Genomic DNA, 25193 nt, shown 5'->3' with positions numbered 1-25193 from the left:
GATTCTAAAATGTGCTGATTTTCTAAACTATTGATCTCATGCTCAAGACTTTTCGTTACCAGAAGTTCTTGTTTTTATTTCTAAATACAGAAATCTCAGAGCGAAGCCTTATAGGCCTCCCATGTTAACATTATGTCACTGCCTCCCATGTTAACATTATGTCACTGTTTTCATGTATATTTAGATAGAAATTCTGACCTAAAAGCTTCAGTTTTTTTGGTAAAATCCAAATCTGTTAAAAGATTATTGTTAGATCTCCATTGAGAAATACCCTTATCTTTGATGGAAATATCTAGTAGCAATGTGATAGCCTCATGATCAGAAACAAGAATAGGGAGCATCTCACTTTTCAAATTTGGAAATTAAGAAAACGTCATTTCTGGAGTAGGTATTTTGTGGTACAGTATAAAAGGTAAATTCTATCTGTAGGGTAGGTCAATCTCCATGGGTCAACTAGGTTCAATAGGTCAATAGAACTGAGTAATTCTTTCTAAGAATTGGATTTAGATGGACATCAGGAAGACTGTCCATTATTATATCCTGAGTAAGATTGAAATCCCCAGCTAAAATCTTTGTGATCTTTATAATCAAAAAGCAACTGGGTGGAAAACGTCTAGATTATCAGAGATGGGAGCATATATATTCATGAATATTTATTTTATTCATTGAGAAGACCAGTTATCAGTATCCATCTGCCTCTTGGATCTGAAAGTTGGATATGAATTTTAAAGTTAAGCTTGATACTCCTGCTTTCTTTTGAATTGCAGATGAAAAATAACGACACCTATGAGACAGATGAGTTTCCTGTAACATTACTACATCAGGATTTTTTCTTAAGATACAAAGATATTTTTTTCTTTTCACAGGGTGATTGAGATCATTGACATTCATGGATATTATTTTCAAGTTAGTCATTCAAATAAGAGCAAATAAAAAATTCTGAAACCGTGTATAACATCTACCTTAAAATGAAAGTAGAAACTAATAAAAAGCAGATCTAGAAAAAGATCTACCACCTGAAACAAATACCTATCAACAGGTTAGTGAAGCATGATAAGCACAAGCATAGGGTGAGACACTCTGATGGTGACAGAGTACAAGCATGAATGGCAGGGAAAACAAAACCTTGTATTTCAAATGTGAACATTTAGTGTTCCATACTGAAGAGGGACATTGGTTCTGTTCCTTCATAGATCTTATAATCAGAAGTATAAAAAGAGCATCAATGAACAGTGAAATAATTCAATGTAATGTAATCTATCTCTTGTATCTTGCCAACTCCAACTATCAGTGGTTCAAAGCTGGTAACAAAATGTTAACAAGAAAAAAAAAACAGAAAATAAAGAATAAATCAGTTAAGACAGAAAATCAGGTAGGTCATAAGATTCTTACGAAATTGCAGATAACTAAAAGAACTTCAAAGTTCAATAGGAAGAGTAAGCCAAAACCGAGAGGCCAAATAGCAAAAAGACATTTCCAAATTTTTCTTATATTTAACACCTAGAAAAGATGGCAGTAACAATCGCAATGGATCTGTAGATTGAGATGAGCCACGATCATAAGGGAAAGAAATCAATTTTAAAAGGTAGTCTGGAGATGAGCCATTGAACGTTTTAAAAACAAATAAATAAAACTCAGCATCTCCTCCCCTACAAGCTTCTAAATGACTCGGTCCTCTGTGTGCGTTCGCCCACATGGTCAGCTGTTCCTTGGTCTGATCACTACCAGCTACGGTTTGTGTTCCACTGGCGGAAGAGTAGCCATCCATTACCTGAAGAACCTTCTACCTACTATGCAAGAGGGGAAGTCGACCTAAAAACATTTTGGGAGCAAAATGGCATACCAACGCGGACTCATTCGACGACCTCTCTCGTTGGGAGACCCGGTGTCAATTCATTCTTGATGGACTTGCACCGTTGCAACTTAAGTCCTCCTCCCACCGCAAATCTAAAGCTTGGTTCACCCGTGACCTTAAAGCACTAAAACAGCAAACCAGGCATCTGGAAAGAGCTTGGTACAAGTCCAGGGATGACTCCACCTTATCAGCTTGGAAGCTCTCCCTCCGTGCCTACAAATTTGCTATCAAACATGCCAAAAGAACTTTCTTCCAGAAAAAAATTCAGTCGGTCATGTTGGATGCGCGGAAGCTCTATCGACAACTGAATTCCTTGCTAGACACCACCCCTGTTACTTCTCCGAGCGCGGGCATGCCTTCGGCGATCTAGCTGGCTATTTCCGGGACAAAATCCTTCTTCTTCGGAGCTCACTTCCTCAAAGCTACTCTACTGCTGCTGACTTCCTGCAAGGCCTTGCACTCACACAAGGCCCCTGCCCAGCCAACCGCTATTGGTCCACCTTCGAGACAGTCACCACCAAGCAGGTCTCTCTGGATCTTCGCAAGTTGTCCCGAACGCACTGCAAACTGGATACCTCCACCAACTACCTGCTGCAATCAGTGCCGGACTGTTTTATTGCTGACTTTGCATCATACCTTAACTTCAAGCTCCAGAACGGTCGCTTCCCCGTTGAGCAAGGCCATATTCTCCTGACACCAATCCCGAAGGACCCGAAGTGTGAGCCTTATCAGCAACAGTCGACCTGTTGCTACAATCCCCTTGCTTGTGAAGACTATGGAAGGCTTGATGAATTCACAGCTATCTGACTACTTGGACAAATTCTCGATTCTTCATGCCTCCCAATCTGGATTCCGGCCGCAACATAGCACCGAGTCAGTTCTGGTTACCCTCTTGTCCAACTTTAGGAAAGAACTGTCTTTCGGAAAGAACATCTTGTCCTCCGAGTCTGTCGACAAGGCTGTCTCCGCTTACAATGCAACTCTCTCCTCTGCTCTGGACACCCTTGCACCATCCACCTCCCGTCCCGCTAAGCGTACTATTCCCCAGCCATGGCTGACCCCTTGCATTCATTACCTTTCCTCCTGCGCCCGATCTGCTGAACGCCTCTGGAGGAAATCCCGCACCCATTCAGATTTCCTTCACTAGAAATTCATGCTATCCTCCTTCCACTCCTCCCTATTCCTTGCCAAACAGGATTATTACACCCAATTCTCTCAGCTCCAATCCCCACCATCCCTTCGCCACCCTTAACTCCCTCCTCAAAGTGCCCTCCGCTCCCACCCCCCCTCGCTCTCTCCTCAATCACTGGCCGATTACTTCCGCGACAAGGTGCAAAAGATCAACCTTGAGTTCACTATGAAGCCATATCCTCCTCTTCACCCTTCAACCCTCTCCCTCAACCAATCAACCCAGGCCTCCTTCTCCTCCTTTCCCGACATCACCGAGGAGGAAACCGCTCGCCTTCTTTTCTCCTTGAAATCCACCACCTGCTCTTCTGATCCCATCCCCACCAACCTACTTAACAGCATCTCTCATACTGTCACCCCCGCCATCTGTCATATCCTCAACCTCTCTCTCTCCACTGCAACTGTCCCTGACACCTTCAAGCACGCCGTAGTCACACCTCTCCTCAAAAAACCATCACTTGACCCTACCTGTCCCTCCAACTACCGCCCCATCTCCCTCCTACCCTTCCTCTCCAAAATACTTGAGCACCCCGTTCACAGCCGCTGCCTTGATTTTTTCTCCTCTCATGCTATCCTCGATCCACTTCAATCCAGTTTTTGTCCTCTACACTCGACAGAAACAGCACTCTCTAAAGTCTGTAATGACCTGTTCCTTGCCAAATCCAGAGGCCACTACTTCATCCTCATCCTCCTTGATCTATCCGCTGCTTTTGACACTGTCAATCATGATTTACTTCTTGCCACACTGTCCTCATTTGGGTTCCAGGGCTCTGTCCTCTCCTGGTTCTCCTCCTATCTCTCCCACCGCACCTTCAGAGTACACTCTCATGGATCCTCCTCCACCCCCATCCCGCTATCTGTTGGTGTTCCCCAGGAATCTGTCCTTGGACCCCTTCTCTTCTCAATCTACACCTCTTCCCTGGGCTCCCTGATCTCATCTCATGGTTTCCAGTATCATCTCTATGCTGATGACACCCAGCTGTATCTCTCCACACCAGACATCACCGCGGAGACCCAGGCAAAGGTATCAGCCTGCTTATCCGACATTGCTGCCTGGATGTCCAACCGCCACCTGAAACTGAACGTGTCCAAGACCGAGCTCATCGTCTTTCCACCAAAACCCGCTTCTCCTCTTCCTCCACTTTCTATCTCAGTTGATAACACCCTCATCCTCCCCGTCTCATCTGCCTGCAACCTCGGAGTCATCTTTGACTCCTCCCTCTCCTTCTCTGCGCATATCCAGCAGATTGCCAAGACCTGTCGCTTCTTCCTCTTTAACATCAGCAAAATTCGCCCTTTCCTCTCTGAACACACCACCCGAACTCTCGTCCACGCTGTCATTACCTCTCGCCTTGACTACTGCAACTTACTCCTCACCGGCCTCCCACTTAGCCACCTATCCCCCCTTCAATCTATTCAGAACTCTCCTGTACATCTTATATTCCGCCAGAACCGATATACTCATATCACCCTCTCCTCAGGTCACTTCACTGGCTTCCAATCAGATACTGCATTCAGTTCAAGCTTCTCCTCCTTACCTACAAATGCACTCAGTCTGCTGCCCCTCACTACCCTCATCTCCCCTTACGTTCCTGCCCGAAACCTCCATTCATAGGACAAATCCCTCTCATTACCCTTCTCCACCACCGCCAACTCCAGGCTCCGCTCATTCTGCCTCACCTCACCCTATGCTTGGAACAACCTTCCCGAGCCCTTACGCCAAGCCCCCTCCCTGCCCATCTTCAAGTCTTTGCTTAAAGCCCACCTCTTCAATGCTGCGTTCGGCACCTAACTCTTTCAGGAAATCCAGACTGCCCCAATTTGACTGCCCCTATCAGACTGACTGTTCACGTGTCCTTTAGATTGTAAGCTCTTTGAGCAGGGACTGTCCTTCTATGTAAATTGTACAGCTCTGCGTAACCCTAGTAGCGCTTTAGAAATGTTAAGTAGTAGTAGTAGTAGTTCTTCAATTTGACATGTCAAGCGCATTTGACATGGTTGACCACAGTCTCCTCCTCATGTTACTGGCGGAAAATGGTGTTGGCGGCCCTGTATTGGATTGGTTTCAGGAATTCCTGTCATGCCGATCCTATCGGATCAAGGTCCAGTCCTCTATCTTGTCGTCCTGGAAGTCTCGCTGTGGGGTCCCTCAAGGCTCTCCCCTCTCGCGTTCCTTGTTCGACATCATGATGTCCCCTCTCGCAGCGGCCCTCCACAACAACGGGCTGAATCCCTACATCTGCGCTGACGATGTGACCATCTACATCCCCTTTCGCTCTTCCATAGCCGAAATCACAGCTAAGATTCAGACCAGCCTTGCCATAATGTCTAACTGGGCTAGCACATTTAAGGGCAAAATGCAGTGCCTTATCCTCTCCTCCCAGTTTAACAAGTCTATCCCGGCCTCGGTTGCTGCGCAGAACATCTCCATTCCTGTCACTGCCAGTATGAGACTCCTTGGGGTCATTCTGGACTACCACCTGACCCTGGAGCTCCAAGTCCTGTCCGTCACGAAGCGCATGTTTCTTTCCATGAGGTCCCTTAAGCGTATTAAGCAGTATCTTCCTTTTGACCTGCTCAGGACGCTAATCCACTCACTCATCTTAAGCCACTTTGACTATTGCAATGGAATTTATATTGGTTGCAAGGAGCACGTCCTTAAGAAACTTCACACTGCACAGAACACAGCGGCGTGACTGCTATTTGGCAAATCGCGGTTTGAGGCAGCGAAGCCCCTCCGTGAAAAGCTCCACTGGCTCCCGATCAAAGAAAGAATTGAATTCAAAGTCTGTGTTCTTGTTCACAAGATTGTCTACGGGGAGGCCCCAACCTATATGTTTAGCCTTATTGACCTCCCGCCTAGGAATTCTGTGAAGTCCTCTCGCACCTATTTGACTCTCCACTTTCCTAGCTGCAGGAACTTGAGATATAAGCTGCTCTTTGCCTCATCGTTCAGCTACACCTGTCCCCGTTTCTGGAACGCTCTACCATCACCGTTAAAAGAGACAGCTGAACTCAGCCTATTCAAGAAATCTCTAAAGCCTTATCTGTGTAATCGTTCTTACTCCACTCCTGCTTGATCCCCTGCATTCCCTCATTCCTCTCCCCTGTTGACCCCCTCTCTTCCCCTCCTCTACTCTCTACTCTATCTTGTATATGACTTATAGTATTGTGCTCTTCCTTCAACGTTGTAAGCCACATAGAGCCTGCCTTGGTGGGATTATGTGGGATATAAATGTTCACAATAAATAAATAGGAAGCTAATGCAAAGATATCAAAGCAGCAGTAGAATCATGTGATGGACAGAAATAATTTCAATTAATATCTAGTATCTCCACATCTAGTAAAATTAAAAAAAAATTGCCAATAGGCAAACTAAGAATTCAAAGCATGAGAAAGTTATGGAATTTAGTCCTCTTATAAATAGAAATATTGCCCCATATTACCTTCATATATATTATTTCATTTAAAGTGTCTGGGCTGAACAAAATAAGACCACAATTTAAAAATGTCAAAAGACTATTAAACAGTTCAGTCTCATTTACACAGTGGTATTGTTATGTGATGTATATTGTTTCACATCTTCATCATCAGAAAAATCTATAAAGTATAGTCCATATGAGCTGCCAAGAAAAGAGCCCAGAAGCAAAATATGAGGTAGTTCAATCTTATGGCCAACAGAAGTAGTTTCCTGTAATGCATAACATTTTTATATCCATTACTTTAGGAAGGAGACATTAACTCAGAAATTCAACTGTTCAGAAAAAGTCAAATAATGGGATTTAAATGCTACTGTATCTCTTTTTTTTTCTTTTCAACAACCCAGGAAAACAAATCATGTTATTATTCCTATTTCTCAGGATATCACACAATGTAATTAAAAAATTTATAAGTGAAGGTGCTCAGAAAAACCTCGTGACCAAAGTGGAAAAACTCACTTTAGGGGTTCTTTTACTAAGCCATGGTAAAAAGTGGCCTGCTGTAGTGTAGGTGTGTGTTTTTTTGCGCACGCAGGGCCAGTTTTTACCACGTCTGCAAAAAAAGGCCTGGTTTGTAATAGGACAGAAAAAGAGCATGCAGTAAAACTGAAACCAATGCACACCTAAAACCGGCCTGAGTCCTTAATTCATCCCATTGATCTAGCAATAAGGGCTCACGTACTACACGCGCGGTGACTGGTCTGCGTGCGCCAACTGCCGATTACCAACGGAAGTGCCATGGAAGAGGAAATAAATAAACCAGGCATTAAGGGCATATGGCAAATCTGAAATTACCACCAGGGGGCACGGTAGCCTTGCGCTAGTCTCGTTTTGGCAAAACCTGCACTCCCATAGAGCCTAATGTGCCTTTGTAAAAGGACCCTATAAATAACCACTTTCTGTATCATCGTACTTCCTCATTGATTTAAGACAAAAGAGCATTCAAAATGTGCATAAACAGTTGAAACAATCCAATGACCCAATGATTCACAGTTCTCAAAAACAATCTTGGTCAATAATTCATGAAGAAATAAGTTCAATTATAATGATGTACTTATCCTGTAACACTCAAATATATGAATCAGCGATGATAGAAAAGGTGCTGTAGATTCTTATCATTATTCCTTCCCTGACTTGGATCTACGTCTCTCAATTACTTCCTTCATCAGAGGAATAAGGATAAATCACTCATCAGGCTTCAAAATACTTCAGTTGTCTGCTCAAAAATGGCGCCATATTTTCCAGTTAGTGACTATTTTGAATTTTAAAATGATTATTGTTCCATATTGGAGTGAAATGTGTAAGAGACCAAGGAGTTGTTAAACAAGTTTCAGTGGTTTTAACTACCTCTGATGAGCTTTGGGTTATAACATCTTTTAATTAAGTATCATTTAGAGAGGTAAATGGTATTAAATGAAGGGGATAAGCATACCGATGTGCTGATTCAAAGTGATACCATGGTGGAAGCAGTGCAGAGTTCAGGTCTTCAAACCAAAGTGATGTTTGTTTCATAATGGATGCCATATGATAGTTGTAGAAACAAGGAAAGTTTATGCCATCCCGTTCTTTAGTGGACTTCAATTTTTTTTTACTGCAATGTGCGGTAGTTTTCCACACCATAAAAAGGTTAAAAGATGTGCTATGCAATTTATCCTTAAAATCAAGCGTGGTACCGGAAGATTGGAGGGTGGCCAATGTAACGCCGATTTTTAAAAGTTCCAGGGGAGATCTGGGAAATTATAGACCGGTGAGTCTGACATCGGTGCCGTGGAAAATGGTAGAGGCTATTATTAAAAACAAAATTACAGAGCACATCCGAGGACATGGATTACTGAGACCAAGTCAGCACGGCTTTTGTGTGGGGAAATCTTGCCTGACCAATTTACTTTAAGTCTTTGAAGGAGTAAACAAACATGTGGGCAAAGGGGAGTCGGTTGATGTTGTGTATCTGGATTTTCAAAAGGTGTTTGACAAGGTACCTCATGAAAGGCTACAGAGGAAATTGGAGGGTCATGGGAAAGAAGGAAATGTCCTACTGTGGATTAAAAACTGGTTGAAGGATAGGAAACAGAGAGTGGGGTTAAATGAGCTATATTCACAATGGAGAAGGGTAGTTAGTGGGGTTCCTCAGGGGTCTGTGCTAAGACCGCTGCTTTTTAATATATTTATAAATGATTTAGAGATGGGAGTAACTAGCGAGGTAATTAAATTTGCTGATGACACAAATTTATTTATTTATTTATTTTATTGCTTTTGTATCCCACATTTTCCCACCTATTTGCGGGCTCAGTGTGGCTTACAATACATTGTAACGATGGAAGTACAATAAGTTATTACATGATTATGTGGCTTACAATACATTGTAATGATGGAAGTACAATAAGTTATTACATGATTATGGTTACATTATGAGGAGTTGAGTTGAGACAATGTCCAGGTATCGATAAGGGGAAAGAATAATAGTGATGAGAAAAAGGCTGGGTGTGTTAGAATTATGGGGATAGGTGTAATAGGAGAATGTGTTAATGCGTTGCCAACAGTGTGTGTGGTCTTCATGTGCTTTGATCCTTTTGATAGATTTTTTCAAAGAGATGAGTCTTTAGTAGTTTGCGGAAGTTGGTTAGTCCATAGGTCGTTCTTAGGTTTCGTGGTAGTTTATTCCAGAATTGCGTGCTCATATAGGAAAAGGTTGATGCGTGCATCACTTTGTATTTTATGCCTTTGCAAGTTGGAAGTGGAGGTTAAGGAAAGTTCTAGACGATCTTTTGGCATTTCTGGGTGGTAGGTCTATTAAGTCGGACATGTAGGCTGGGGCTTCACCATTAATGATTTTGTGGACTAGTGTGCATACTTTGAAAGTGATGCGTTCCTTGAGTGGGAGCCAGTGTAGCTTCTCTCGTAGTGGTTTCGCACTTTCGTATTTTGGTTTCCCGAAGATGAGTCTGGCTGCTGTGTTCTGGGCTGTATGAAGTTTCCTCAGTATTTGCTCTTTGCAGCCTGCATATAGTGAGTTGCAATAGTCAAGATGGCTGAGTACGAGTGATTGCACTAGGTTGCGGAATACGGATCTTGGGAAGAAAGGTCTTATTCTCTTCAGTTTCCACGTGGAGTAGAACATCTTTTTGGTTGTGTTGGTAGCGTGGGTTTTGAGTGTTAGATGGCGGTCGATAGTGACGCCAAGGATCTTTAGGGTTTCTGAGATTGGAAGGTTTAGGTTTGGTGTGTTTATTGCGGTGAATTCATTAGTGTTGTATTGGGAGGTGAGTATCAAGCATTGAGTTTTTTCTGCGTTCAATTTCAATCGAAATGCATTAGCCCAGGTGTTCATGATTTGTAGGCTTTGGTTGATTTCGTTAAGGATTTCTTTAGTGTCCTGTTTGAAAGGGATATATATTGTTACGTTGTCAGCATATATATATGGGTTGAGGTTGTGGTTTGATAGAAGTTTTGCTAAGGGTGTCATCATCAGATTGAAAATAGTTGGTGAAAGGGGTGATCCTTGAGGTACTCCACATTCTGGTGTCCATGCTGCAGATGTAGTTGAATTTGATGTTATTCAAAGTTATTCAAAGTCAACTCGCGAGAGGATTGTGAAAAATTACAGAAGGACCTTACGAGACTGGGAGACTGGGCGGCTAAATGGCAGATGACTTATTTTTTAAATCATCTTTATTGAAACATGCTCTATCATAGCTATAGATTTTTGATACAGCTTAATCAACCGGAATGTTACATAACCAAGCAACATCTCTATGAAGGTTTAAACTTATTATGGCAGATGACGTTTAATGTGAGCAAGTGCAAGGTGATGCATGTGGGAAAAAAGAACCCGAATTATAGCTATGTCATGCAAGGTTCCACGTTAGGAGTTACGGACCAAGAAAGGGATCTGGGTGTCATCGTCGATAATACACTGAAACCTTCTGCTCAGTGTGCTGCTGCGGCTAGGAAAGTGAATAGAATGTTGTATCGCTCCATAGTGCGACCGCACCTTGAGTATTGCGTTCAGTTCTGGTCGCTGCATCTCAAGAAAGATATACTGTAGTAGAATTGGAAAAGGTGCAGCGAAGGGTGACTAAAATGATAGCGCGGATGGGACGACTTCCTTATGAAGAAAGACTAAGGAGGCTAGGGCTTTTCAGCTTGGTGAAGAGACGGCTGAGGGGAGACATGATAGAGGTAGATAAAATAATGAGTGGAGTGGAACAGGTGGATGTGAAGCGTCTGTTCACGCTTTCCAAAACTACTAGGACTAGGGGGCATGCGATGAAACTACAGTGTAGTAAATTTAAAACAAATCAGAGAAACATTTTCTTTACCCAACGCGTAATTAAACTCTGCAATTCATTGCTGGAGAACGTGATGAAGGCGTTAGCTTGGCAGAGTTTAAAAAGGGGTTAGACGGTTTCCTAAAGGACAAGTCCATAAACCACTACTAAATGGACTTGGGAAAAATCCACAATTCCAGGAATAACATGTATAGAATGTTTGTACGTTTGGGAAGCTTGCCAGGTGCCCTTGACCTGGATTGGCCGCTGTCGTGGACAGGATGCTGGGCTCGATGGACCCTTGGTCTTTTCCCAGTGTGGTATTACTTATGTACTTATGTAATAGCAGTATAAGTGGTATGGTAAAACAAGAATGACAACATATTTAAGATCATCATTTTGATTGTATCGAGCCATCCCCACCACGATAGCCTCAAGGGAGACCATCTCGAAGTCAGACTCTTAACTATTTCCAGAAGATGATTACTATTTAGAAGTTTTGTCTCTTCCACAATAGGACCAAAGATGATACCCAAGTATTTTATTTTGGTAGGAGATCAAATGAAGTTAAACGCAGAAACATCTTGCTCTATATAAGGACAGTTAATAGTACTACTACTACTATTTAACATATCTATAGCGCTACAAAGCGTACGCAGCGCTACACAAACATAGACAAAAAATAAAGCAAGCAAATCAATTAATGTGTAGAGGAAAGAGGAGAGGAGGGTAGGTGGAGGTGAGTGGTTACAAGTGGTTACAAGTCAAAAGCAATGTTAAAGAGGTGGGCTTTCAATCTAGATTTAAAGATGGTCAAGGATGGGGCAAGACGTAGGGGCTCAGGAAGTCTATTCCAGGCATAGGGCGCAGCAAGACAGAAGGAGCGAAGTCTGGAGTTGGCAGTAGCGAAGAAGGGAACAGATAAGAAGGATTTATCCATGGAACGGAGTGCACGGGAAGGGGTGTAGGGAAGGACGAGTGTGGAGAGATACTGGGGAGCAGCAGAGTGAGTACATTTATAGGTTAGTAGAAGAAGTTTGAACAGGATGCAAAAACGGATAGGGAGCCAGTAAATCGACTTGAGGAGAGGGGTAGTATGAGTAAAGCGACCCTGGCGGAAGACGAGACGGGCAGCAGAGTTTTGAACCGACTGGAGAGGTCTGCCAAATGCTGGTCAGGGACACCCTTCTTTTTTCCATTATTGGCCGAGGACGCCCATCTCTTAATCATGCCCCAGTCCCGCCTTCAGTTCGGTGCCAACAAACCCCCATGAACTTTGGTCACTCCGCGACGGAAAGCAGTTGAGGGCGCCCAAAATCGGCTTTTGATTATGCTGGCACCCCGGACTGGAGTTGCAGCTGAGGCAAACAAGCTGGAACAGGCAGAGCGGAAACAGCTAGACTTCACCTGCGCTTGACCGCCGTTCCTCAGGAGTTGAGCCCCTGGGTGCAGGCGGCCGACAGGACTTACAGGACAGGGCAGGAACTGGATACCAACAGGATACACACAGGGTCTAGAATACACAGGGGAGGCTAGGCAGAATACTCGACTAGGACTCTCAGACAAACAATACCACAATAGGTAGAAAGCATACAGGCTCAAGAATAAGGACTAAAAGCTGCAAATTAGCCACTAGGCAAGATACGCATACAGACTAAAGAGCAAGGACTGAAAGCTGCAAAGCAGCCACTAAGAAAGAAACACAGACAGGGTAAGAGTCAGGACTGAAAGCTGCCAACCAGCCACTAAGAAAGAAACACAGACAATCAGGAACTAGACAAGGAATACAGACCAGAAACAAGACTAGGAAATAAACAATAAACCTAAACTAAACTACACACAGACTAACTAGAAACGGACAAGGAACTCAGACAAGAAACCAGACTAGGCAGAAGTGGAACAAAGCACACCAACATACCAGGAACCTTAGACGATGCAAAGGCAAACACAGAAGTTTCCAGGTGGTTAATAAAGCCCATCAGCAGCTGAAGTGCTGCAGGAATCACAAGGCAGCTACGGGTGCCATTCAGGCACAAACAAAAAAAGCAAGTCTGGCTGCCTGGAAGATCCGGACCGGGCTGGGCTGAAGTCTGGAACATGTGACAGTCCATAGCAGCCACTGGTTCTGGCCACCAGAGGGTGAGGTGATCACAGACAAGGAAACAGTCACCATCGTGACAGTTGTGAACCTGTTAGGTTTTCAAGGCAGAAACTAGGTTCGTGAGCCCTTGGACCACTGCCGAGGAGCGGCAGTGGCAGGCAAAACCACCCCACACCAGGGACAAGGCAGAACTCTGACAAAAACGGCTAGACTTTACCTGCATTTGACCGCCCTTCCCCAGGAGTTGAGCCCCTGGGTGCAGGCGGCCGGCAGGACTTACAGGACAGGGCAGGAAATGGACAGGTATAAGAGTCAGGACTGAAAGCTGCCAGGCAGCCAATAAGCAAGAAACACAGACAGAAAAGAAACAGGACTGGAAGCTGCCAGGCAGCCACTAAACCAGGAACTAGACAAGGAATACAGACAAGACAAGGAAATACAGACCAGAAACAAGACAAGGCAATAAGCAATAAACCTAAGCTAAACTACACACAGACTAACTAGAATCGGACAAGGGATTCAGACAAGAAACCAGACTAGGCAGAAGTGCAACAAAGCACACCAACATACCAAGGACCTAGACGATGCAAAGGCAAACACAGAAGTTTTCAGATGGCTAATAAAGCCCATCAGCAGCTGAAGTTCACTGTAGAAATCACAAGGCAGCTATGGGTGCTGTTTAGGCACAAACAAGAAAAGCAAGTCTGGCAGCCCGGAAGATCCGGACCGGACTGGGCTAAAGTCAGGTACATATGAGAGTCCATAGCACCCACCGGTTCTAGCCACCAGAGGGCGAGGTGAGCACAGCCCAGGAAACAGTCACCATCATGACAGAACCTGCTTTCTTTTTCAAGCCCCTGATGCAGCCCTAGTGGGTGAAACACAGTCTGTGTCGGGCGTTTTTTTAGAATAAAGTTGTATACCATACCTTGATTGATCCGCTTCTGTTTGCTCCACATTGAGTTCAGCCAAGGGAAGTCTTGGCTCACCAATTTGCTCCATTTCTTTGAAGGCATAAATAAACATTTGGATAAAGGTGAGCCAGTTGATGTAGTGTATCCTTTTCTAAGATTACTCCTAAAATTTTAGCAGAAGCTACCCATGATATTTCTTCTGTTTCACTCATCAATCATCTCATTACAATATCTTACATAATATTAGCAAAGCCTGAACAAGTAGTTTTGGATACATTCCGTTTCAATTTACTCAACTTAGAAGAGCTTTCCTGTGCTCTGCTCTAGGTAAATTCTAACAAATTTTCAAAACGGAAATGCATACATACTCCCACTTTGAAAATTCCCCACAGAAACAGCCACATTTTTATGCCTAGAAAAAGAGAAGGGGCAAAAGTAGACCTGGATCATATGTTTACCGGCACTATTGAGCCACTAAAGAGATACTGGTTTTAATTTTGCCGTACATCCATTTTCCGGCACAAAAAATGCATTTTTCAAGGTGTGCTGAAGAAATATAACATAGTAACATAGTAGATGACGGCAGAAAAAGACCTGCACGGTCCACCCAGTCTGCCCAACAAGATAAACTCACATGTGCCATTTTTTGTGTATACCTTACCTTGATTTGTACCTGTCTTTTTCAGGGCACAGACCGTATAAGTCTGCCCAGCACTATCCCCGCCTCCCAACCACCAGCCCCACCTCCCACCACCGGCTCTGGCACAGACCGTATAAGTCTGCCCAGCACTATCCCCGCCCCCCAACCACCAGCCCCGCCTCCCACCACCGGCTCTGGCACAGACCGTATAAGTCTGCCTAGCGCTATCCCCGACGCCCAACCACCAGCCCCGCCTCCCACCACCGGCTCTAGCACAGACCGTATAAGTCTGCCCAGCACTATCCCCACCTCCCAACCACCAGCCCTGCCTCCCACCACCTGCTAAGCTTCTGGGGATCCCTTCCTTCTGAGCAGGATTCCTTTATGTTTATCCCACGCATGTTTGAATTCCGTTACCATTTTCCTCTCCACCACCTCCCGCAAGAGGGCATTCCAAGCATCCACCACTCTCTCCGTGAAAAAATACTTCCTGACATTTTTCTTGAGTCTGCCCCCCTTCAATCTCATTTCATGTCCTCTCATTCTACCGCCTTCCCACACCTGCACACGTCCAAAACACGCACCTACACCAGTTCATGCCACTTTTAGGTGCGCCTTAGTAAAAGGACCCCTTAGTAACCTCTGAGTGAAGCCTTATAGGCCTCCCATATTAACATTATGTCGCTGTTTTCATGTACGTTCTAGTGCCAGTAATGCTGTATCACTGATTCTTCCTACTTTTGTTCTCTTGTAGAAAAGCTGACTGCAGATAACAGTAAGTAGTTTTCTATGTATTTTCTGTGGCTGAAATAATAACATTTCTTAAGTCTTGCCCATTATGGTTTAATGGGACAGAGTTTGATTGGTTTCAGCCAAGGGAAGTTTTGTGTCACCCATTTGCTTCATTTCTTTGAAGGCGTCAATAAACATGTGAATAAAGATGAGCTGGTTGATGTAGCGTAACCTTTTCTATGGTTATCCCTATAACTTTAACAGTAGTTACCCATGATATTTCTTCTGTTTGACTCATCAATCATCTCATTACAATATCTTACATAATATTACCTAAGCCTGAACAAGTAGTTTATTCCATTTCAATTTACTCAACTCCAACCAAACCTTCACCTCAGCCAGACATAATTATAATCTCTTCAATATCTTTTTGCTATCATCTAACAGGCAAATGAAATATATATAAGCTAAAATACCATATTTCCTAATTAACCTACCCAATGGTTACAAATAAGATGTTATATAAAAGTATAGAAAGGAGAAACACTGAAGGCATTGGATCAAAATATGGTGTTTTAATATTTCAATTAACTAACTAAGGTCTAAACCCTTTCAGTCATAATCACATTAAATTCAAGTACTGTATTTTCCCCAGTCACTTGCAGACTGACATTTGATGGATTGTCTTTAGAAAAACCAGTAAGCTATGGGATTGGTATGGTTGTTGTCACATTCTACAAAGAATTTGTCCTGTTAGTTAGAAGAGCTGGGATGTATCTGCTTCAGACACATCCATAGGCAAACAGCTTCAGTGGACGCTATGGAACAGATTCAAGAAAAGGCACTGGTATACTGCGCACTAATTGGGGATTCTATTGAGGTAATTTTATATGGTAATATACCTGTTAGAGCTTGCGGTAAGGAATTTTTCTGGGAGAAGGCAATGTGTGGGCTTTGCAACATTATCTTGTAAGGGTGATCTAGATAATGCACTAAGTAGTAAATTCTATAAGTAGTGCCTAAAAAGCAGCACTAAAAAAGTGATGCACTTAGCGCAATTCTATAATGAATATGTTTCCTTTATAGATTTGTCTTTTATAGACTCGCGCTTAACAGTAAGGTGTGCCTAACTGTAGGCGACTGCATTTAGATCTGTTATAAGCAGACTTAAATACTGGCGCCTAAGTTAGGCGCACTTAGGCGTGATTTTCTATCAACACTCAAAAATCCGAGAACAAGCCTCCTAACTACTCCCCCAAATTTTTATGCATGATTTAGGCGCAATCTGTTATAGAATTAGTTATGTGCCTAAATCCTAATTATTGCCGATTACTGCTGATAATTGTTAACTCCCAATTATTATTACTGATTGGCTTGTTCAATTAAGTTGTGTATACTCTTTCTAGAATCACGCTAAGCGTGTCTTTAATTGATGTCAATTTTTCATGCACAATATATAGTTCTGTTGAGGATGGATCATTTAAAGCTGCCTATGTAGAAATTGCTATGTGCTCCTGTGTTAAATCCTAACAGTTACTGTGTGGTAATGACTACATTAGCGCACGACCTGTATAAAACATATCCTCAAAAAGAAAAGCATTAGATTTGCACTAAAATCCACTAAAATCTGTGTTAACTCCAAATCCGAATGTCATTTAGTAAGCATACAGCTAAGTAACATTTTGAGCATTAATTTAAGAACAGCCATAGTAAATTTTCAAAGAGGCCAGTTTAATACCTTTCAGTTATAAGCACACATCATTTGAATATCAGGCGAAATGGCTTATTTTGGATGCACTGACTTTTCTATGTTTTGTTTTCCTTTAGGCAATCTTTCTGCAGATATTGGTGAGCAATTTTATATTCATTTACTATGGCTGAAAATATTCCAGTTCCTGTCATTCATTAGGAATATAAATAACTAACTGGCTGGTAGATATGAGAATCATGTGGTAACTTGTCTAAAGCAAAAGCAGTGGACCTCAAAGACACTAAATTAAGATTTGATTAAATACCAGAGAGAAACCAGCTGTCATGATGCATGTAGGTACCAATATCATTAGGAGATACAGGAGACAATATATGGAAACTAACAGGTCAATATTTAAACATCACAATTAGTATTTCCTTTAAATGGTGGTTCTGGTGTTTAAAAATACCTGTATATTCCTGGCCATTATCCATATAGGAGAGAATTCAATAAATGGCACCGGAAATTCAGCAAGTGTAAATGTCAGCGCCCAACTTAGATATGCTTTGTGCAAGTTCTGTAATTCCGTTTGCATCTTTTTGGAATGCCTCCAACATGCCCCCTGGCTAAGCCCCCTATTCAGAAACATGCTGTGAGAGTTAGGCGCCAAGCCTTATAGAATAGCGTACATCCAGCAGCTTTTAAACTAGAAACGGGGAGGAAGGCCGACAGTCAGTCAAAAGCGCATGGTTCAGGATAAGGATAAAGATATCACCAAAACAGGGAAGATAGGGTATCCTGATAGTGAGGTTGCAAAAGAGACCGTAGTAGATCAGGAGGGGCATAATTGAACGAAAACGTCTATCTCCATGGGCGTTTATCTCCGAGAACGGGTCCGTGAAGGGGCGGACCGAACCGTATTTTCGCAAAAAAATAGACGTCCATGTTTTATTCGCCAGTTTGTGAGCTGGGCGTTTTTGGTTTTTAGTGATAACGGAAAATGAAAGCGCCCAGCTCAAAAACGAATAAACCCAAGGCATTTGTTCGTGGGAGGGGCCAGGATTCGTAGTGCACTGGTCCCCCTCACATGCCAGGATACCAACCGGGCAGCCTAGGGGGCACTTTTACAAAAAAAAAAAAAAAGGTAAAAGAGCTCCCAGGTGCATAGCACCCTTCCCTTGTGTGTTGAGCCCCCCAAATCCCCCTCAAAACCCACTGCCCACAACATTACACCATTACTATAGCCCTAAGGGGTGAAGGGGGGCACCTACATGTGGTACAGTGGGTTTGGGGGGGGGGTTGGACGACTAAGCATTAAGCAGCACAATTGTAACAGGTAGGGGGGGGATGGGCCTGGGTCCACCTGCCTGAAGTCACTGCACCCCCTAACAACTGCTCCAGGGACCTGCATACTGCTGCCAGGTAGGTGGGTATGACATTTGAGGGTGAAAATAAAAAGTTGTGAAACATCATTTTTTGTGGTGGGAGGGGGTTAGTGACCACTGGGGGAGTCAGGGGAGGTCATCCCCGATTCCCTCTGGTGGTAATCTGGTCATTTAGGGCACTTTTTGGGGCCTTATTCGTGAAAAAACAGGGTCCAGGAAAAGTGCCCTAAATTCTAGCTACAAACGCATACTTTTTTTCCATTATCGGCGAAAGGCGCCCATCTCTCTTCAGCCGATAACCACGCCCCAGGTCCGCCTTTACCACACCTCTGACACGCCCCCATCAACTTTGTCCGCATCCGCGACGGAGTGCAGTTGAAAACGCCCAAAATCGGCTTTCCATTATACCGATTTGGGCGCCCACGGGAAAAAGACGCCCATCTCCCGATTTGGGTCGCAATATAGGCGTTTTTGTCTTTCGATTATAAGCTGGCAGGTGTCCTTAAATAAAAATAAAAAGCAGACAAAAGATTGCAAACTAATACTGTCAAGTACTGAGCATGATGTAAATAGGAACAACAAACATAGTTTGAAATGTCTATATGCGAATGCCAGAAGCCTAAGAAATAAGATGGGAGAGTTAGAATATATTGCACTAAATGAAAAATTAGATATAAAAGGCATCTCTGAGACCTGGTGGAAGGAGGATAACCAGTGGGACACTTTCATACCGGGGTACAAATTATATTGTACTGATAGGGTGGATCGAATTGGTGGAGGGGTAGCATTATATATTAAGGAGAACCTTGAATCAAATAGATTGAAAATTCTGCAGGAAACAAAACACTTCTTGGAATCACTGTGGATTGAAATTCCATGTGTAAAGGGGAAAAGGATAGTGATAGGAGTGTACTACCGTCCACCTGGCCAGGATGAACAGACAGATGCAGAAATATTAAAGGAAATTAGGGATGCAAACAAACTGGACAACACAATAATAATGGGTGATTTCAATTACCACTGAAAAAAATAGGGAATCTGTAGAACTGTAACACCTAATACTGAAAAAAAATATTTTACACCACTTTATTCTGCATGAGAAGAGTTAGTATAGTTTACTAACAAATTAGTGGAGAAAAAAGATCTCAGTGCAAGACAGAGACACCTCGTTTTAGAAGATATACCTTCATTTATAAGGAGGGCCTGTTTCAATCATGAGTCTAAAAAAACTCCACTCTAGATATAGAGAAAATAACTCTCCAAAACACAGAAATAAGAAAGACTGAAACTACATTAATTTAAAGTTGTAGATTTAAAGTTGTACACTTATCTTGGAGCATTCACAAAATGAGCCGCCATTTTCTGAAAGATCTGGAGAGCGGACGGTGATGTTGTCTTGGATGTGTCCTATGGAAGTTGTTTTCCCCTGAAGCAGCCAAAGAATGGTGAAACAGGGAACCCCTGTCGGGATTTAAAAGGAGTATTCGGGACTTTAATTATAATATATTGATGGACTGAGGAATTATTGAATCAGCATCCAAGATAAGTGTATACATCTACAACTTTAAATTAATGAGATTGAAGGGGGCAGACTCAAGATGGACCGTACAGGTTTTTCTCTGCCGTCATCTACTATGTTACTGTGATCTACAGTAACAAGGACAACGCCCAGCACACTCAGGGAGACTAGCGAGCACCACCAGAAAGGGATATATACCACTCATATAGGCCACAAGGCCGAACTGGAACCTAATCACACAGAAGGGAAGGGAAAAGAACAGACAGTAGTCCTGGAAGGGACTGGCACTCGGGCCGTGCACACAGCGCCACACACAGACACCAATGAAAGCTCACCAGACCAAAGACACAGATACAGACAATAACCAGAATAAGGGAACTCAAGCAGAGAGGCAACCCAAGCAGTGCCATACAGCTAAACGGAGGAGTGACCTACACAGTATCCAAACAAGAACTACAGCAAGAATAGGGAAAAGGGAAACCACACAAAAGTCATCGAAAGCGCTAGATAAGGAGCAATCCGCAAACAGCAGGTAAGGGTAAGGCAGAATACAGAGAGAGTCTATTAATACAGCTCAGATGAGGAGCAGTGCTCATAACCAAGCAACAGATACAGCAGGTAAAGGATTTAAGCAGACTACAGAGAGAGACTGCTTCTAGTTATACAGCTCAGACAAGGAGCAGTGCTCACAAGAATCAAGCAACAGATACAGTAGGTAAAGGGTTAATAGAGAAATCCAAAGGGAAGGGGAAATGGGACTTGATAGACTGCCTGTCTGTGTTTTTTTGCAACTACATTCAAAGTGGTTTATGTGGAGGGGCATAATCGAACGCGAATGCCTATCTCCATGGGCATCTATGTCCGAAAACGGGTATGTGAAGAGGAGGGACAGACCGTATTTTCGAAAAAAGTGGACGTCTTTGTTTTGTTTCGAAAATACGGTTTGTACGGATCAAATGCCATGGATTTGTTCGTTTCTGAGCTGGGCGTTTTTTTTTTTTGGTTTTTTTTTGCAATAATGGAAACTAAAACCGGCCAGCTCAAAAACGTCCTAATCTGAGCCATTTGGTCATGGGAGGGGCCAGGATTCGTAGCAAACTGGCCCCCCTGACATGCCAGGACACCAACTGGGCACCCTACAGGTCAGTGTGGTGGACTTCTGAAACAGCTCCCACATGCTCCCTTACCACGGGTGCTGAGCCCCCAACCCCCTCCCCCAAAACCCACTACCCACAAATGTACAACACTATCATAGCTCTTAGGGGTGAAGGGGGCACCTACATGTGGGTACAGTGGGTTTTGGAGGCCTCCCATGTACCAGCACAAGTGTTACAGGTAGGGGGGATGGGCCTGGGTCCGCCTGCCTCAAGTGCACTGCAATACCCACTAAAAGTGCTCCAGGCCTCTAGGACTGGTTGCTGCTGTAGAACCTTGGCACACCAGTTGACACCTGAAGACTAATGTCTCCGAAAACGTCCTTTATTCGAATAAGCATGTTTACTCACAGTTAACTGCAGATCAGAGGTTGTGCCCCACTGGCAAAGAGTCTCCCTGGTACTGAGATTAGCAGTAGGTCAGAGCTGGCAGAATGCTGTACAATGCCCACTTTCAGTAACGTGGGTAACACATGAAAGGGAGCTAAAACTGGCTTACCAAAATGACCACTACCTCATGGACTACCGGAAACAAAACAGGGCACACTCTGACCCAGTAAGCAGAGGGAAAAGCACCATGGGAGTAGAGCCTACCAACTACCAACATCGTGAGCATTTAACACAAGCTAGTGGAATCACGGAGCCCAATACCCTACACCCACCACAATGCATTGCTGATGTGACTCTGCAGTGCGCATAACAGAAAAGGTGTCACACTCACCTGAGAGCCACATCAGATCCAGGGAAAGGCTGTCAGAGGATAGAACACATTCTGCTGTCATGGAGGTGGGTATGGCATTTGAGGCTGCAATACAGGCTGGCAAAAAAGTTTGTAAAGTGGGTTTCTTTTGGTGGGAGGGGGTTAGTGACCACTGGGGGAGTCAGGGGAGGTGATCCCTGATTCCCTCTGGTGGTCATCTGGTCAGTTGGGGCACTTTTTTGGGACTTGGACCTGAAAAAAAGGGTCCAAATAAAGCGGACCAAATTCTCGTCCAAAACACCTTTCTTGTTTCAATTATCAGGTAAAGATGCCCATCTCTCCTCGGCCGATAACCACACCCCAGTCCCTCATTCACCACGCCTCCATCCACTTTGTTCGTTCCTGCGAAGGAGTGCAGTTGAAGATGACCAAAATCGGCTTTCGATTATACCGATTTGTTCACCCACGGGAGAAAGATGCCCATCTCCCGATTTGGGTTGAAATATGGGCGTCTTTCTCTTTAGAAAATAAGCTGGACAGTATATTCAGGTGCTTATTTTCTACCAGAGGCAATGGAGGGTTAAGTGATTTGCCCAGAGTCACAAGGAGCTGTAGTGGGAATCAAACTCAATTCCCCAGGATCAAAGTCCACTGCACTAACCACTAGACTACTTCTCCACTCCAGACTGCTACGGAGGCAGAAATAAAGTAAGCTTTTACCACAGACTCAGCAAGCACACACAGCAAGGAAGGGAAAGACATGACACACAAGAGGAGCATAATCGAACGCGAACGCCCATCTCCATGAGCGTCTATCTCTGAGGACGGATACGTGAAGGGGCAGGACAGACCGTATTTTCGAAAAAGATGGGCATCCATCTTTGTTTCGATAATACGGTTGGTGCTGGGCAGATTTGAGCTGGGCGGAATCGTTTTTCAGCGATAATGGAAACTGAAGACGCCCAGCTCAAAAACGAATAACTCCAAGGCATTTGGTCGTGGGAGGGGCCAGGATTCGTAGTGCAGTGGTCCCACTAACTGAATGGAAAAAGCCATTCCCTTACTAATCTGGAAAAGAACGGGCATGCATGAAGGAAATTGAATGCAAATGAGCTGCTCGCTGTTAGCTCATTTGCACACGATTTCCTTCCTAAGGAGGGTGCCCGAACTGCCCAGATGACCACCGGAGGGAATCGGGGATGACGTCCCCTGACTTCCCCAGTGGTGATTAACCACCTCCCACCCCCAAAAAAACAATGTTTCAAACTTTTTTTTTTTTTTTAGAGTATGTCCTTTGCTATGCCTCCATCCCTGCGACAGCAGTTGAAGACATCCTTCGCTGCAACAGCAGTTGAGAATGTCCAAAAAGCTTCCAACACCCTCTTTATTTATTTGGATTGTGGATCACAAGTGGCAGCAGTGGGATTTGAATCAGCCACTGCTGGATTGCCAGATCAGTGCTGTAACCACGCCTCCACTCCACTGCCTTGAAATTTGGCTGTTCCTGTAGGGGGAGCAGTTCAGGATGTCCAAAATGTTTGAAAGCAGGACATCCATGCCTTCCTTATGCCTCTGCTGACACACACATACCTCCCCCGCCCAGGGACCTACATACTGCCCCCCCCCCCCCCCCACAGTGATGGCCAAATTTCAAGTAAGTGGAATGGAGCAGAGGAGTGACAGACTGGCCTAGTGGTTAGAGCAGTGGTCTAACAATCCAGAAGTAGCTGGTTCAAAGCCCACTGCTGCTACTTATGATCCACAATCCAAATAAATAAATGAAGAGGGTGTTGGGAGCATTTTGGATGTCTTCAACTGCTGTGCAGGGACAGAGATGTGGTGAAGGATATACTCTTAAAAAAAAAAGTTTGTAAAGTTGTTTTTTTCCGGGTGGGAGGTGGTTAATCACCACTGGGGAAGTCAGGGGAGGTCATCCCCGATTCCCTCCGGTGGTCATCTGGGCAGTTCGGGCACTTTTTGGGTACTTGTTCATGAGAAAAAAGGGTCCACAAAAAGCGGCCCAAATTCTCGCTTCTGACGCCCTGCTTTTTTCGATTATTGGCCGAGGGTGCCCATCTCTCCTCAGCTGATAAACACGCCCCAGTCCCGCCTTCAACACACCTCCGACACACCCCGTCTACTTTGTCCGTTCCCGCGACAGATTGCAGTTGGAGACGCCCAAAATCGGCTTTCAATTATACCGATTTGGGCGCCCACGGGAGAAAGGCACCCATCTCCCGATTTGGGTCGAAATATGGGCGTCTTTCTCTTTCAAAAATAAGGCTGACAGTGAAGCAACGGACACCAAGAAGCAGAACACAGATGCACAGCAGATAAATAATCAGAAAAGAAGCTGGCAGCTACAGACACACAGAACATACACAGGCAAAAGGGAATAATGGCAACCAAACAACAGAGAATTCACCTTGTGCCACTGGCACAGACTAAGTGGAAACAAAGAAAGCTCACAGTTGAAGGAGATAATGCTAGAGCGTCCTATGCAGGCAGAGGTATGTTTAAATAGGGTCTGGCATCTGACGTCAGCTGCCTCAGACGTCAGCCCAATCCCTGACATGGCCAATCACCGGCGAGACCCAGTCACTACCCTGCCTGCCCAGTAGGATCATAACATCAGGGAGGCCAATGAAAATTTGCCGTACCTATCAATAAGAGTGGTACTGTTATTCAGGGGCATTATTTCAGATTTGCCCCGGGCGGTAATTCCATTTTTGGCACGCGCCCAAAACACTCTGTAGAAAATATTTTCTATTTTCTACTGTATGGCACTTGCCAGGCGGTAATCGGCATTTGACCCATGTTGAACGCTTACCACTCGGTTAGCGCGTGAGACCTTACCGATAAGTCAATGGGTGGTGGTAAGGTCTCAGGCCAAAAATGGACACAACTGGTTTTAATTTTACAGTACATCCTTTTTCCAGCACAATAAAATGCATTTTTTTCCAGTTGTGCTGAGGAAATCGGCCAGCACGTGTCCAAACACGCACCTACACCAGTGCAGGCCACTTTTAGGTTCACCTTAGTAAAAGGTCCCCTTAGTAACCTCTGAGTAAAGCCTTATAGGCCTCCCATATTGACATTATGTCGCTGTTTTCATATATGTTCTAGTGCCAGTAATGCTGTATCACTGATTCTTCCTACTTTTGATCTCTTGTAGAAATGCTGACTGCAGATAAGAGTAAGTAGTTTTCTATGTATTTTCTGTGGCTGAAATAATAACACTTCATAAGTCTTGCCCATTATGGTTCAATGGGACAGAGTCTGCATGGGTTCAGCGAAGGGAAGTCTTGGCTCAGCAATTTGCTTCATTTCTTTGAAGGCATAAATAAACATGTGGATAAAGGTGAGCCGGTTGATGTAGTGTATCCTTTTCTATGATTACCCCTAAAACTTTAACAGAAGTTACCCATGATATTTCTTCTGTTTGTCTCATCAATCATCTCATTACAATATCTTACATAATATTACCTAAGCCTGAACAAGTAGTTTATTCCATTTCAATTTACTCAACTCCAACCAATCCTTCACCTCAGCCAGACATAGTTATAAT

General features: G+C 43.9%; 2 protein-coding genes across 2 annotated transcripts in view; both read left to right on the top strand.

Moving 5' to 3' along the window:
* Positions 1-25193, top strand: part of LOC115466338 (butyrophilin subfamily 1 member A1-like) — a 1244786-nt gene that overhangs the window by 624471 nt on the left and 595122 nt on the right. The gene's annotated exons all lie outside the window — the stretch shown is intronic.
* LOC115466339 (butyrophilin subfamily 1 member A1-like) overlaps positions 1-25193 on the top strand; it is a 384019-nt gene that overhangs the window by 273641 nt on the left and 85185 nt on the right. Inside the window, exons 11-12 of the mRNA XM_030197519.1 lie at positions 17005-17025; positions 24801-24821. Of these exons, the coding sequence (XP_030053379.1) occupies positions 17005-17025; positions 24801-24821 (42 nt within the window). The remainder of the gene's footprint in view (positions 1-17004; positions 17026-24800; positions 24822-25193) is intronic.

The sequence above is a fragment of the Microcaecilia unicolor genome, chromosome 3, assembly GCF_901765095.1.
Source record: "Microcaecilia unicolor chromosome 3, aMicUni1.1, whole genome shotgun sequence".
In the NCBI taxonomy this organism is placed as follows: Eukaryota; Metazoa; Chordata; class Amphibia; order Gymnophiona; family Siphonopidae; genus Microcaecilia; species Microcaecilia unicolor.
The sequence above is the reverse complement of the archived record's forward strand: the minus strand, read 5'-3'. Positions and strand labels throughout refer to the sequence as shown.